This window comes from Perissodus microlepis, chromosome 3 (assembly GCF_051167445.1).
Source record: "Perissodus microlepis isolate ML-2025 ecotype Zambia chromosome 3, ASM5116744v1, whole genome shotgun sequence".
Classification (NCBI taxonomy): Eukaryota; Metazoa; Chordata; class Actinopteri; order Cichliformes; family Cichlidae; genus Perissodus; species Perissodus microlepis.
Window position 1 is genome coordinate 7,162,930 of NC_140463.1, and position 16,583 is coordinate 7,179,512.

At 42.2% G+C, this 16,583-nt stretch overlaps 2 protein-coding genes across 2 annotated transcripts; both read left to right on the forward strand.

Moving 5' to 3' along the window:
• The first annotated feature begins 3,898 nt into the window (after positions 1–3,898).
• Positions 3,899–6,615, forward strand: LOC146389662 (nuclear factor 7, ovary-like). The gene has a single exon (XM_084923008.1). It carries the CDS (start codon positions 3,967–3,969, stop codon positions 5,317–5,319), a length of 1,353 nt encoding a protein of 450 aa, XP_084779134.1. The 5' UTR covers positions 3,899–3,966; the 3' UTR covers positions 5,320–6,615.
• A 6,743-nt stretch (positions 6,616–13,358) lies between these two features.
• On the forward strand, positions 13,359–15,367 carry LOC146389663 (nuclear factor 7, ovary-like). The gene has a single exon (XM_084923007.1). It carries the CDS (start codon positions 13,641–13,643, stop codon positions 14,991–14,993), a length of 1,353 nt encoding a protein of 450 aa, XP_084779133.1. The 5' UTR covers positions 13,359–13,640; the 3' UTR covers positions 14,994–15,367.
• Positions 15,368–16,583: the final 1,216 nt, after the last annotated feature.

The following is a 16,583-nucleotide window of genomic DNA, read 5'->3' on the forward strand; positions in this document are numbered from 1 at the left end:
CTCCTTTAAAACACTGTGAAAAAAAAAAACATCACCTTCGCTCCGTTACAAATATTTATTGTTTTTATCGTTATCATATTTTCAATGATGTTCCTTGTTACATGTTCATTGCTGGATTTATGCAAAAACATCAACTAATATTGCATATTCATAATTATTATAATGGGTATAATTGAAGAATACTTACACTATAACATTAATTAGAAGTGTAATGCAAAAAAACGTAATTTTGAATTTTACTCGAATACAAATACAAATAATTTTCCCCCTCAACAAATACAAATACAGATACAAATACCAGCTGCTTTGCACTCTAATGCATCTCTAATATATATTCTATCCCTTTGAAGAGGTGAGGCTTCATAAATGCTAAAGAGGTAAGTGTTATTTCTCAGTTGCAGTGAATAGATAAGAGAAAATAAACTATAGGAAAGTAAACAGAAGAAAGAAGAAGATAAATAACAATTTAACATAAATCAGTGACACACTCCAGGGCCTGATCACATCTGGCAAGGCCTCCTTGGATGAGGGTGTCTAGTGATAATGGCCGAAACACCCTATAGATCCAAGATCCACTACTGATGATGCGTCCCAAATCTTAATATGATAATCTAGATCAGATCTTTAATCCCCCCAAAAAAGGCAGATTAGCTTGGGTGAAAGACCGAAAGTTGTGGCCCACTACAATCTGTGCTGATGGTAAGGTTTCTGGGCTGCCTTTGCTCATAACAGCCAAGATTCTCACCATTAAAAGCAATGCATTGTCAAGGAAAGCCTGGAAAGACTGCTGGCAGGAGGGAATAGACCCTAATGGGGCTGGTGTGGTTTAGCGCCTCATACCAGCAGGACCCAGCGCTTTTTAGAGTACTTGGGTACACCCAATATTGCTACAGAAATCTCAAAAGAGAAGATACCCCTAGGGTCTGCGAGAGCAGGGGTGGAAGAAGAACCTTTCCGGACGGATTTAATGGCAACGAACCACGGAACAGCACCAACGATGAATAGATCAACCACCACTGCAAATAATGGACCATCAATGACGGTAGGAAAGAAGCTGCAGAACTGCATTTGTGGCTGGTCAAAACTAACAACTGACATGGGTCTTAAAATCCACCAAGGAAGGAAGAAGTGCCTCAGCGAGAAAGGGGCCTCGCATTGACACATACTTTTTGAGAAGTAAGTCAAATCAGTCGATTGAAGATCAGAGGCAGGTGAATCCCCACAGTCCTCAGGGTATCAGCACCCCAATCAAAGTGTCAAACAGACTCCCCCATAGTCTCCAGACTGGAACTCAGTCAAACCCAGCCATAGCAGTTCCCAGTCTAGAGCTTAGCCAGCCACACCCAATATTAGATTCTAGCCCAGGGCCCAGCCATTTAAAATTAGCCCCTAGCTTGGAGTTTAACCACCAACAGCTAGCAACACATTTATGTACAGATGTAACCCAGCATCAATCAACACCATCATCCAGCCCAGAGCTCATCCAGAAACAGCTAACAGAATCTTCCAACACTGAGTCTAGCCAACCACTACCAGCAAGGGAAAGGAAGATGGAAGGTAGGAAAGATCAGATTCTGTGGCCCAGATCCAATGAGAAAAGAGAGTGGGAAACCATTGACTTGGAAATGGCTGTTATACTAGATCAACAAAAGGGTTCAGTTGAAAGGAAGTTGGAGAACCTAAGAACCATAATCTATAGCTATTGGGCCAAGCGATTTGGGGTAAAGAACAAGAAAGGCCATTTAAACCAGTTAAAGTCCAGGAGACAGTGGGAAATTGACAGATTAGTGAAAGAGAGAAGACAACTGAGGAAGCAGTGGAGGAGGGCCCATGAGACAGAAAGGGAGGAACGGCCTCCCTGATCTGAACCCGAGCGGTGTTTTGTTGTTGGAGTTCTGTGCAAACCACAGTTTGGCCATAACGAACACCATGTTCAAACATAAGAATGTTCATAAGTGCGCTCTAGCGTGCAGGTCAATGATCGATTTTGTAATCATATCACCAGACCTGCAGCCATATGTTCTGGACACTTGGGTAAAGACTGGAGTTGAGTTGTCAACTGATCATCACCTGGTTGCGAGTTCAATCAGGTAGCGAGGAAGGACGCTGGACAGACCTGGCACACCTAAACATATAGTGGGGGTATGCTTGGAACGCCTGGCAGAAGCAATGGTCTGCAAGATCTTTAACGCACACCTAGAGCAGAGCTTCAAGAGTATTCAGAAGGAGACTGGGGACATTGAGTCCAAACAGACCGTGTTCAGCACCTCCATTGCCAAAGTCTCTGCACTGAGCTGCGGTCACTAGGTGGTTGGTGCCTGTTGTGGTGGTAACCCCCAAACCAAATGGTAGAGCCACCAGGCTGAAGAAGGAATCCTATTGGGCTTGGTTAGCCTGTGGGACTTTGAAAGCAGCTGATAGGTACCGACAGACAAAGCAGAATGCGGCTCGGGCAATGGCTAAATGCAAAAATTCAGGTGTGGGAGGAGTTCAGAGAGGCCATGAAAAAAGAGATTCTGGGAAACCATCAGGCAACTAAGGAGGGAAAGTGGTGCTCTACCTGCATTGTGTATAGTGCGGTTGGAGAGCTGCTGACTTCGACTGAGAAAATTGTCGGGCGGTGGAAGGAATACTTCGAGTACCTCCTTAATTCTACTGGCATGTCTTCTGTGGAGGAGGTGAAGTCACTGAGGCAGTTAAACAACTTGGTGGCAGAGGCCCTGGGGTGGATGAGGTCTGCCCTGAGTTGCTGAAGGCTCTGGATGTTGTAGGGCTGTCCTTGTTGACACAACTCTACAATGTTACGTGGAGATCAGGGGCGATACCTCTGGATTGGAAGACCGGGGTAGTGGTTCCCATTCTTAATTCCAACTATAGGGGAATCACTCCTCGGGCTCCCTGGAAAAGTCTATGACAGGGTGCTGGAAAGGACATCCATCCGTTAGTCAAACCTCAGAAGAACAATGCGGTTTTCGTCCTGGCCGCGGAAGATAGCTCTTTATCCTCTCGAGGATACTTGAGGGTGTATGGGAGTTTGCCCAAACAGTCTATATTTGTTTTGTGGACTTGGAGAAGGCATTCGACCATATCCTGTCCTCTGGCGCCACCGGGCCCTCTGACCACCACCAGTAGAACAAGCCCTCATGCCTGAATGACTACCGGCGAGTTGCACTGACCTCAGTGGTTATGAAGGTGTTCAGGAGGCTGTTGAAGAATATCATCTTCTCCACCATTGCAAACACCACAGATGGGCTCCAGTTTTCTTACCATCCCAACAGAACCACAGAGGATGCCATTGCCCATGTCCTGCACACCACCTTCAGTCACATGGACAAGAAACAGGGTAACTATGTGAGATTGGTGTTTGTTGATTACACTTCAGCGTTCAACACAATAGTGCCCAGCAGACTGTTCACAAAGCTGAAGTATCTAGGACTCAACAGTCACCTGTGTGCATGGGTGTTGGACTTCCTCACTGGCAGAACTCAGGTGGTGAGGGTGGGTAGGTGCAGTGAAATACACTTTATTTTCTGATCTTCATAATGTGATGTGTTTCACAGCTGCTGGCAGGTGAATGTCTGAACTCTGGCATGAAACACACCCTTATTTTTGGGTGATGCAACAGCTTTGTAAAAGGAAGGTGAATGAAGCTCCGCCCCTCATGTCACTCACCTAAGAGAAACGAGAAAACAGGTTGTTCAACTTACTGGGTAAAGAGAGACACACACACGATCAGACTGAGTTCAGAGCAAACTAGCAGCTTCCACTGAGTGAGTCCAGCTACAGGAGAGAAAAGTGGAAAACTCCAACACTGCTACTTCAAGCTGCTGACGCTCCACACACTGAATGTGAGTTTGAACCAAAACACAATTTAAAGGAAGTTTCAGTGAAGGTAGTAGAGGAGCGAGGGGATCCAGGACTGACTGTACTTCCTGTCTGCTGTTTTCAGCTTCACTCACAGACTCAATGGCTTCCAGATCAGAGGAGGATCTCTGCTGTCCGGTCTGTCAGGAGGTCTTCAGAGATCCTGTTATTCTGTCATGTAGCCACAGCTTCTGTAAAGACTGTCTGAATAGATGGTGGAGAGAGAGACCAACACAACACTGTCCAATTTGTAAGAGAAGATCTTCAAGGGAAGAACCACCTTTAAACCGAGCTTTAAAGAACTTGTGTGAGTTGTTCTTACAGGAGAGGGATCAGAGAACACCAGAGGCTCTCTGCAGTCTGCACTCTGAGAAACTCAGACTCTTCTGTCTGGACCATCAGCAGCCAGCATGTCTCGTCTGCAGAGACTCAGAAAAACACACCAAACACAGATTCAGACCCATTGCTGAAGCTGCACAACAACACAAGAAAGAACTTCAGGAAACTCTGGAGCCCTTAAAGAAGAAGTTAAAGGTTTGTGAAGAAGTTCAAGTGAAGTTTGATCAAACAGCAGAACACATTAAGGTCCAGGCCCGACACACAGAGAGGCAGATTACAGAGCAGTTTAAGAAGCTTCACCAGTTTCTAGCAGAGGAAGAGGAGGCCAGGCTGGCTGCACTGAGGGAGGAAGAGGAGCAGAAGAGTGGGATGATGAAGGAGAAGATGGAGGCTCTGAGCAGAGAGATAGCAGCTCTTTCAGACACAGTCAGAGCCACAGAGGAGGAGCTGAGAGCTGAAGACGTCTCATTCCTGCACAACTACAAGGCTGCAGTGGAAAGAGTCCAGCGCTGCCCCCTGCTGGATGATCCACAGCTGCCCTCAGGAGCTCTGATAGACCAGGCCAAACACCTGGGCAACCTGACCTTCAACATCTGGAACAACATGAAGGACATGGTCTCCTACACTCCTCTCATTCTGGACCCAAACACTGCTCATCCAGAACTCATCCTGTCTGAAGATCTGACCAGTGTGAGGTTTAATGGATTTATCTGCTCTGTCCTGGGCTCTGAGGGCTTTAACTCAGGGACTCACAGCTGGGATGTTGAAGTTGGAGACGGTACATGGTGGGCACTGGGTGTGTTAACAGAGTGTGTGCAGAGAATGGGAAGCATACGGTCTGCATTATGGAGAATACGGTTCTATGAAGGTCAATACTCAGCATGCTCACCATCAGCTCCTGTTACTGTTCTCTCAGTACAGAAGAAGCTCCAGAGGATCAGAGTGAATCTGGACTGGAAAAGAGGAAAGCTGTCGTTCTCTGATCCTGATACTAACACACACATACACACCTTCACACACACTTTCACTCACAGGATGTTTCCATATATCAGCACTGATGGTAAAGTGAAGGTGTTGCCATCGAAGGTGTCAGTGTCAGTGGAGCAGATGAGCTGAGGATGATGATATTTCTAATGTTGTTTCCTGTCAGTGAATTGAAGCTGTTAAACTGCAGCTGTCCTCCTGCTGCCTCGTTGTTCCAAAGCTCTTTGTTTCTCTTTTAGTTCTCACTGTTTCTTTCTGTTTCTGCTGTCCACCTTTTCACATGGAAAATCATTTCACTGTTTCTCACTGAATGACTCCCCAAACTAGATTTGAAATTCTATCAAGTTTCTAATCATTACAAGTGATTCATGTTTCTATTTGATGTGTAAATGGAGATGATTTAGTTTGCTGGGATATGGACTGACATGTGTTGAATGGGGCGGAGCAGTTTGTTGTTTTTTTCTTGTCTGTTTATGACAACAATAAATATATTGTCAAAAAATTTATACCACAATAGAGTTTCTTAAATCTCACAGCCTGAAAAATACCGCACATGCCACAATGAAAAAGCTCAAAATGTCTGAACAGTAAATACTAAAGTAAAACCATTAAACCCACTCTGGAACTTAATTTAAAGGTTATTTAACAGAAATTAAAATAAATATATAAAAATTTAAGTTTCTAATCCTGACAGAATTTTCTCATGACGATCAGATAATGTAGACCAGATGGAGCAGAGATGGGATGAATCTATAAGATTGATTATTATTATTTTTTATTTACATTCTTCAATTTGTATTAAAAAGGCACAGACTGCTGAGTTTTTGATGACATAACAAAACACACAGCTAAATACTGAATCAATGACTTCAAAGCTTAATATGGAGTTAGAGGTTGTAGACAACTGTGTGATAAATAATAAACACATGTTAAACATTTCTAAAACAAATGTCTCATTGAGACAGATTCCAAAGACAGTAACCAAATTTGGCCACAAGATGGTAGCAGCTGATGTGAGATCCTTTCTGGTAGGGGTGCCCAATCCCAGTCCTCGACAGCTAACGTCCTGCAGCTTTTAGATGCATCCTTGTTCTGACACACCTGAATCAAATGAATGGCTTGTTATCAGGCCTTTGCCAAATATGATTGCATGCTGAAGAGGTAATTAAACCATTTAATTTCAGCTGTGTTGGAGTAGGGATGCATCTAAAAAATGCAGGATAGTAGCTCTCGAGAACTGGGATTGGGCACCCCTGCTTTATGGGATGAAAAACTTCTGCTCTGAGACGTCTTCACAGAGACTGGCTCATTTGTCCTGATTTCTGGGTGAATATAGATGAACATCAAAGTGTCAGATGGAGTTATGCCACATGTCGCTATAAAACAGATGACTTATACTCACAGGGACGTGTGATCATGATGTTCTCTCATCTGCAGCTGAGCACTATCTTTTCCCAGCAGAATAACATCTAGTATTATTAAAACCATATATATTAATTTGCAGACTACTGTATATTCTTGAGAAAAAGATTAAAGTCCTCCCGGCTTTCCTCATTAAATCTGAGGCTACGTCCACACATACACGGGTATTTTTGAAAACGGAGATTTTCCGTTTTCGTTTTAAAAGATAATCCCGTCCACACGTAAAGGCAGAAATGAAGGAAAACGCTGCTAGGAACATGCCAAAGCAACAGGTGGTGATATATTCCTAACCGTGAAGAAATGTTGGCCAATCAGAAGTCTAGAAGCCTCGGTGGGAAAAAGTAAACAAAGCTGGGGCACAGAAGCAGAACCAAGCCATATGTGTGGAGGGACAGTAACTGTGTGTGTATATGTAAGCATTTAAACACTGCAGAGAGTACAATTAACAGTAATAGTATTGTAGAAATTCATTTCCCTGAAACAATAACGTGGCGCACAGTGTGACGTCAAAAAATGCGCACACCTTTGACCCTGCATTTTCTGCGTTTTCTCCGTTTTTCTCGTCCACGCGTAAATGCAAAAACTGAGTTTTCAAAAATATCCACCCTGGCCGGAGTTTTTAAAAATCTCAGTTTTTAGTGACCAAAAACGCCGTTTACGTGTGAACGAAAGGTGCAAACACATAGAAAAATCTGCGTTTTCAATACCTGGGTACGTGTGGACGTAGCCTGAGAAGGTAAAAGGACATTACATCCAGACCTTATTGTGACAGGTGAGACCTGAGACTGGGAACCGCCCCTAGTAGGTGGGGCCAGGTTTTTCCCTTTTATAAGCACAGGTGCAGGCAATTAGTGATGGTAAATTTGATTCTTTTTGCTGAATCGAGTTTTAATGAGTCACTCACCAAAGTGAATCGGGTTTTTTGAGTCATTTGATTCACTGAGTCAGTTGACCAGAGAGTGCAAAAAATGTACATTTTCACTCAAACTTAATTTGTTTCTCTTTTCATGTAAATCCTACTGCTAAGATGAATGATTCTAAAAGAAAACAACAATTTTATAGAGCAAAAAACAGCAAAAACATTTCTAAAATTAAGCAATTTCCTATCAAAATTACTTAATAAACATTTATTTTGTTTATTTTTATTTTATTAGTATTTTCCTTAAATGTGTCAAATATATATTTTCTCATCTAAATTTCCACTGAGCTGCGAGCCAGGGGGCGGTAATGCGCCTTAACATTGGTTGCCAACCAAGAAGAAGAAGAAGCTGTGACCCAGGAGGGAGGGGGTTTGTCACTACCCGATCCGTACCGGAAACCCGATCCGTACCCCGCATGCGCGAAAGGTGTCTACTTCCGGTCGTAGCGTTTTACGATAGTTATGGGTCAGAGTATCTGTTAAGATGTTAAGAATAATAAGTATATATTAAAATGTTTGCAATAATGAAGCATTTCAGTACAATGTAGACAAAACCAAAAAATAAAAAGATAGTTACGGATCGGGACTCCCCGATCCTTACTGCGCATGTGCAAAGTCGGACTGTACAAATCGGGTCTACCCGATCCGTACCGCGCATGTGCAGATGTTTTCTTCTTCTTCTGTTCGTTTAATGGCAGTTTACTCCCCAGTGTACGATGATACTGCCACCTGCTGACCGAGCGAATGAACCCTATTGTAAACTGAATTGGCGTCATTACAAACGTGTGTTAAATTTGATTTAGTGATAGTCGAGTGTGTTTATGCTTGTCTGTGTGGAGAGGATTGACTGGAATAGTGATGATGATGTCCGCTATCACCGTCAATTGTCAGTAAACACTTAATCTGGCTGATGAATCTTCACGTGACACATTGCTAAGTCAATATTATTAAGTCTGTAATTAGGCGCCATTCTTCTTATTTTACGGTGCTGTTGTTCAATCGGGGGACGCTCTCTGTTGAGGAGAAAAGCATGAATTTGTTTGTATACGGATTATCCATTGTTTAAATGTCCCGGGCAGTCGAAAAGGAGGCAGAGCTGTTGAGAAATGCTAGGAGCTAACTGGGCGCTAACCGTATCATTCAAATATATTGAATGTCGCAATGTTGGCAAAGAGAGGAAGTGACGTAAGATTTGCGCATGCGAGGTACCGATCGGGTTTCCAGTACGGATCGGGTAGTGACAGGGTTAGTGAGTCCTGAGTGATTCGCTTATGCTACGATTCAGCACAGGAAGGGACGGGGTGAGTAGCTCAAATGTGTTGTTAGCATGTTAGCAGAGCGATGCTACTGTGAACCGAGGAGCTATTTTCTTGATGTGAGCTTCTACTCAGGGTTTTTTCTTCCAGTTCAGAGCAGAAATGTTTTTGTTAAGATACTGGATGATGTGTTTTTCTCTACAATTTTAATTATAAGCTAGATATATTGCTGCTAACAGCAACAGGGATGAGTCAGTGAGTCAGTTGGGCTTGTGAATCATGATTCATGAGTCAGTAAAGTGATTCTCGAGTATTGAACGATTCATTCATGATTCGCGCATCACTACAGGCAATTACTCATTCTCTTGAGTGAACCTGGAGCTCTGTGAGTGCCTGGTCCAAGCCGCGGTATTTGGCACTTTGAACTTTGATGTGGGTCCCTTAGCCTTTTATTGAAGCTTTAGGTCACCGAAAATGGTCCGCTTGTGTTTTGGTGATTTGGCGGAGGTTTAAAGTGTGCTGTATCTTTACCCCCTGTAGGAAGAAACCATTGTTTTGTTCCTGTGACAAAACATGTAAGGGACTCAACCAGCGTTTGTCGATATTTGTTAGGGGGTGTCCCCATCTTGTAAACAGGTAGCTGAACAATACACATGAAGCAAGGTGGGAGGGCTATTCCTGCTGCGGTTAATTGTTCAGTCAAAGTGATGTCCTGTTTTCATTTACAGATTGTCAAGCTGCTTCTTTTCCAGGGTGGATCTCTGGCTTCGTGGCCGAGGTCCAGATACACCAGTGGTTATTTTAATTTATTTCATTCTTGCTTAATTCAACAGCTAGGTTGTTGTTTTTGTTTGTTTTTGTTGTTTCACTGTATCAGTAGGCACCAATGCATGTATCGATTGTATTTTAGAGTGGTTTAATATATTCACAGTGGCTTGCAAAAGTTTTCTGCCCCCTTGAACTTTTCCACATTTTGTCACAATACAGCCACAAACATGAATCAATTTTATTGGAATTCCACGTGAAAGACCAACACAAAGTGGTGTACACGTGAGAAGTGGAACGAAAAACATACATGATTCTAGGGGTGGGCGATATAAACGATATCAGATAGAAACGATATAAATTTGGCCAACGATAGAGATTTTGACTATACCGCTCTACCGCGATAGCGCATGTTGATGATGTCATCAAGCTGCGCCTGTTTTGGTCGAAAGCATCGCAGCGGCTACAACCATTATCATCTGCAAAATATGCCGGGCGACAATCATAGCAAATGACTGGATGAATAATCTCAGTTGTTCTCCTAACTGAAGTTTGCCCCGTGTATAGCATCCTGCTATGCGATTGCATTTGTCCCTGACCACCAGAATCCCTCACGTTAACTTTTATCGAGTGGATAAAAAAGTTGGCGTTCATCCTCCAGCTTCACTGTGCTAATGTTATGCTAACATAGCTGTGTCGCTAGCAATCACGTAGCACAACATTATATACCAGGTAGTCCAACTTCAGTAACCCTGCAAACGCCACTGCTGTTTAGTTTTCGGTCTTCATTTATGTTGGAGGGGGTAGCAGAGCTGTATGTTTTAATTAGTTTCAAAAATCTCTCAGTCAGAACATGGTATGTCATGTTTAGGTGGAAACTAGCGAGCTAACTTCCTGTTAACTTCTAACTCCGTTAAATTTAATAAATTACCTTTTCATGGATGCCTGGATGTTAAACTTAATTGTTACACCTGGTAAAGCAGCAACGCTGATGATTTTATTAAAGATGAGAGCATTTAGACCGTTTTTAACTCTCAGTGTTCGTTTGACTTTTGGACCTGAAGGGACGGAGTTTTGGACCCAGATTACTCCGCAAAGCTCCTCACTACGGCAGCCGTAATGCTCTGACAATCCATCAAGCAGTGCGGCTTACCAAAGTTGTACTAAAACATTTTTTAACAGATTTTTGCACGCCCAAATCGGTTCGAGGTCAGTAAGCACAACCAGAATTCATACATAAGGCACACTCTCGATTTTTGACAAAATTAAAGGATTTTAAGTGTGCCTTATAGTGTGGAAAATACGTTATACAGAAGAAAATAATATATTGCAATATATATCGTTACCGCACGTGCTTCAAATTATATCGTGATATGGATTTTAGGCCATATCGCCCAGCCCTACGTGATTCGAAACACTTTTTTTTTTACAAATAAATAACTGCAAAGTGGGGTGTGCATAATTATTCAGCCCCCTGAGTCAATACTTTGTAGAACCACCTTTTCCTGCAATTACAGCTGCCAGTCTTTTAGGGTATGCCTCTACCAGCTTTGCACATCTAGAGACTGAAATCCTTGCCCATTCTTCTTTTCAAAACAGCTCCAAATTTATATTTATATATATATATATATATACACACATATATATATATATACACACACATATATATATATATACACACATATATATACACATATATATACAGGGTGGGCCATTTATATGGATACACCGTAATAACATGGGAATGCTTGGTGATATTAAAGTCCTGTTTGTGGCACATTAGTATATGTGAGGGGGCAAACTCCTCAAGATGGGTGGTGACCATGGTGGCCATTTAGAAGTCTAGTATATATGTACATATACATATATACACACACACATATATACATATATACATGTATACACACACACATATATACATGTATACACACACACACACACACACACATATATATATATATATGTGTGTGTGTGTGTGTGTATGTGGTCAGTGGAAGAATCCATGAGTTTCTCTGTGAATTTCCCATTACGTCGTAGTGCACTCGGTGCTTCCTCTGAGGTCTAGGGGTTTTTCGCTGTAAAAAGAAGTTTTCTTCCCACGCAGTGAACAGGGGACGCTGATGTTTTTGTCACTTTTTATGCAATCAAACTCAAAGTAAGGTCAGTACGTCCACGCTTTAAACGCTGCACGTCATACTCTCTCCTGCACTTGATATATTATCCATTGTTGATCTGCACACAGCTGTTGCCACGAAGGTCGCACTCACTTATGTCATTGTTATGGGACACTCACAAAAACAAATTAACGGTTTTAGTAACGCAGTAAAGCAGTAACTGTCAGTTTTGTTTTTTCTTTTCATGGTGGAGATTTGGGGTGTACCAATTTAATCTAATGACCTTTTTTGCAATAGTAATCCCTTACTTTACTCGTTACTTGAAAAAAGTAATCGCATTACAGTAATGCGTTACTTGTAACACGTTACTGCCCATCTCTGGTGACGTGTTAATGGATTTCATGCATACAAAAGAACATGGAACAACCTTTTTATTATTTGTACTGATAGGCAAAAGCATCGTTGTCTCCAGTGAACAGGTTGTTCCATGATGACAAAAGATATAAACAGAAAAAAAGGCTCAACACACAGAGACATTCTGCAACATACTCACTACTGAGAAAAAATATGCTTATTACAAATCAAATTGTAGGACAAAGTATTAACTGCGAGTTATGTTTCTTTTAATAGTCTCAAATAAAAAAATAAAATAAGGCAATCTGACTGGTACTGACAATGGGCAAACGGCTTAAGAATGAAAGTTCAGGTACTATGGAACTTTAGTTCTTGAGAAAGTTACAGAGTGGGTGACACATGGTTAACATTACATTAACAGTTTGCTCTCAGTCCACTTACCAGCAAATGTTCCAGGTGGCTCCGCTGTGAGTTTGTGTCCATTAACTGCAGAAATGTGCAGAAATGAAAGATTTCCTGTGAGGCTGTGCGCTCTTCACGCACACTAATAGTAAATTACTACTATCATGTTTTACTTAAACTTTGAAGTTGTAGTTGCTGAATATAAATAATATGAGCAATTAACAATTTTACTCCAAGATACTGATAAGTATACATATGTAAGGACAAGAGAGGCATTAAGGACAAAAACAAGACACCCCCACCCCCACAATCTTTTAGTTACAATATAATATTTGGTTGAAATGTTCATATTGTTCAAATATGTTATTTTCTTTGGTTGTTGTAAAATAATGTGTGCCCCAGTCTCCAATAAGACAAAGTGCTGGAAAGGTAGTTATCCCTCCTTTACACCACAAGAAGGAGTCTCTCAATAAAAGAGCAGCTCTAGCAGGAGTAAACAAGCCCGGCCCCTAACCATAATGCAGTGCGCCTATCAAGAGCTGTGTGAGACTGTACAGATGTGTAACAATGTACTATGTCTATACATTTGCAGACCCAGTAAAGGGAAACTGGGTCTGTGAGAGTTAAAGGTAGAAGAAGAATTTGCATCCCAGCAAACACATGAAATCCCCTGTGTTTGTATTACACACCAGCAGCTAGAGAATCTGCCAAATATTGAGGCAGGCTGAAGCACTTTCAAAGTAAAGCCTCCCAAACAACTACATGAAGTGACACATTATTTTCTGAGCTTAATGCTTTGAACTGTTTTACAGCTGCTGTTAGGTAAACAAGTGAACTCTGTGATGAAACACACCTTTATTTATGGCTGAAGCAAAACTCTTGACAGCCAAGGGAGGTGAACAGAGCTCCGCCCCTGACATCAGTAAACTGAGACAAACCAGGAAACAAGCTGTTCCTCTTCCTCAGTAAAGAGAGACGCACAGACGATCAGACTGAGCTCAGACCAAACTAGCAGCTTCCTCTGAGTGAGTCCAGCTACAGGAGAGAAAAGTGGAAAACTCCAACACTGCTGCTTCAAGCTGCTGACGCTCCACACACTGAATGTGAGTTTGAGCAAAAACACGACTCAAAGGAAGTTTCAGTGAAGGTGGTAGAGGAGGGAGGGGAGCCAGGACTGACTGTACTTCCTGTCTGCTGTTTTCAGCTTCACTCACAGACTCAATGGCTTCCAGATCAGAGGAGGATCTCTGCTGTCCGGTCTGTCAGGAGGTCTTCAGAGATCCTGTTCTTCTGTCATGTAGCCACAGCTTCTGTAAAGACTGTCTGAATAGATGGTGGAGAGAGAGACCAACACAACACTGTCCAATTTGTAAGAGAAGATCTTCAAGGGAAGAACCACCTTTAAACCGAGCTTTAAAGAACTTGTGTGAGTTGTTCTTACAGGAGAGGGATCAGAGAACACCAGAGGCTCTCTGCAGTCTGCACTCTGAGAAACTCAGACTCTTCTGTCTGGACCATCAGCAGCCAGCGTGTCTCGTCTGCAGAGACTCAGAAAAACACACCAACCACAGATTCAGACCCATTGCTGAAGCTGCACAACAACACAAGAAAGAACTTCAGGAAACTCTGGAGCCCTTAAAGAAGAAGTTAAAGGTTTGTGAAGAAGTTCAAGTGAAGTTTGATCAAACAGCAGAACACATTAAGGTCCAGGCCCGACACACAGAGAGGCAGATTACAGAGCAGTTTAAGAAGCTTCACCAGTTTCTAGCAGAGGAAGAGGAGGCCAGGCTGGCTGCACTGAGGGAGGAAGAGGAGCAGAAGAGTGGGATGATGAAGGAGAAGATGGAGGCTCTGAGCAGAGAGATAGCAGCTCTTTCAGACACAGTCAGAGCCACAGAGGAGGAGCTGAGAGCTGAAGACGTCTCATTCCTGCACAACTACAAGGCTGCAGTGGAAAGAGTCCAGCGCTGCCCCCTGCTGGATGATCCACAGCTGCCCTCAGGAGCTCTGATAGACCAGGCCAAACACCTGGGCAACCTGACCTTCAACATCTGGAACAACATGAAGGACATGGTCTCCTACACTCCTCTCATTCTGGACCCAAACACTGCTCATCCACAACTCATCCTGTCTGAAGATCTGACCAGTGTGAGGTTTAATGGATTTATCTGCTCTGTCCTGGGCTCTGAGGGCTTTAACTCAGGGACTCACAGCTGGGATGTTGAAGTTGGAGACGGTACATGGTGGGCACTGGGTGTGTTAACAGAGTGTGTGCAGAGAATGGGAAGCATACGGTCTGCATTATGGAGAATACGGTTCTATGAAGGTCAATACTCAGCATGCTCACCATCAGCTCCTGTTACTGTTCTCTCAGTACAGAAGAAGCTCCAGAGGATCAGAGTGAATCTGGACTGGAAAAGAGGAAAGCTGTCGTTCTCTGATCCTGATACTAACACACACATACACACCTTCACACACACTTTCACTCACAGGATGTTTCCATATATCAGCACTGATGGTAAAGTGAAGGTGTTGCCATCGAAGGTGTCAGTGTCAGTGGAGCAGATGAGCTGAGGATGATGATATTTCTAATGTTGTTTCCTGTCAGTGAATTGAAGCTGTTAAACTGCAGCTGTCCTCCTGCTGCCTCGTTGTTCCAAAGCTCTTTGTTTCTCTTTTAGTTCTCACTGTTTCTTTCTGTTTCTGCTGTCCACCTTTTCACATGGAAAATCATTTCACTGTTTCTCACTGAATGACTCCCCAAACTAGATTTGAAATTCTATCAAGTTTCTAATCATTACAAGTGATTCATGTTTCTATTTGATGTGTAAATGGAGATGATTTAGTTTGCTGGGATATGGACTGACATGTGTTGAATGGGGCGGAGCAGTTTGTTGTTTTTTTCTTGTCTGTTTATGACAAAAATAAATATATTGTCAAAAAATTTATACCACAATAGAGTTTCTTAAATCTCACAGCCTGAAAAATACCGCACATGCCACAATGAAAAAGCTCAAAATGTCTGAACAGTAAATACTAAAGTAAAACCATTAAACCCACTCTGGAACTTAATTTAAAGGTTATTTAACAGAAATTAAAATAAATATATAAAAATTTAAGTTTCTAATCCTGACAGAATTTTCTCATGACGATCAGATAATGTAGACCAGATGGAGCAGAGATGGGATGAATCTATAAGATTGATTATTATTATTTTTTATTTACATTCTTCAATTTGTATTAAAAAGGCACAGACTGCTGAGTTTTTGATGACATAACAAAACACACAGCTAAATACTGAATCAATGACTTCAAAGCTTAATATGGAGTTAGAGGTTGTAGACAACTGTGTGATAAATAATAAACACATGTTAAACATTTCTAAAACAAATGTCTCATTGAGACAGATTCCAAAGACAGTAACCAAATTTGGCCACAAGATGGTAGCAGCTGATGTGAGATCCTTTCTGGTAGGGGTGCCCAATCCCAGTCCTCGACAGCTAACGTCCTGCAGCTTTTAGATGCATCCTTGTTCTGACACACCTGAATCAAATGAATGGCTTGTTATCAGGCCTTTGCCAAATATGATTGCATGCTGAAGAGGTAATTAAACCATTTAATTTCAGCTGTGTTGGAGTAGGGATGCATCTAAAAAATGCAGGATAGTAGCTCTCGAGAACTGGGATTGGGCACCCCTGCTTTATGGGATGAAAAACTTCTGCTCTGAGACATCTTCACAGAGACTGGCTCATTTGTCCTGATTTCTGGGTGAATATAGATGAACATCAAAGTGTCAGATGGAGTTATGCCACATGTCGCTATAAAACAGATGACTTATACTCACAGGGACGTGTGATCATGATGTTCTCTCATCTGCAGCTGAGCACTATCTTTTCCCAGCAGAATAACATCTAGTATTATTAAAACCATATATATTAATTCGCAGACTACTGTATATTCTTGAGAAAAAGATTAAAGTCCTCCCGGCTTTCCTCATTAAATCTGAGGCTACGTCCACACATACACGGGTATTTTTGAAAACGGAGATTTTCCGTTTTCGTTTTAAAAGATAATCCCGTCCACACGTAAAGGCAGAAATGAAGGAAAACGCTGCTAGGAACATGCCAAAGCAACAGGTGGTGATATATTCCTAACCGTGAAGAA

Excerpts from the sequence above, each read along its gene's own strand:
- LOC146389662 (XM_084923008.1), top strand. The coding sequence starts at position 3,967 with ATGGCTTCCAGATCAGAGGAGGATCTCTGCTGTCCGGTCTGTCAGGAG.
- LOC146389663 (XM_084923007.1), top strand. The coding sequence starts at position 13,641 with ATGGCTTCCAGATCAGAGGAGGATCTCTGCTGTCCGGTCTGTCAGGAG.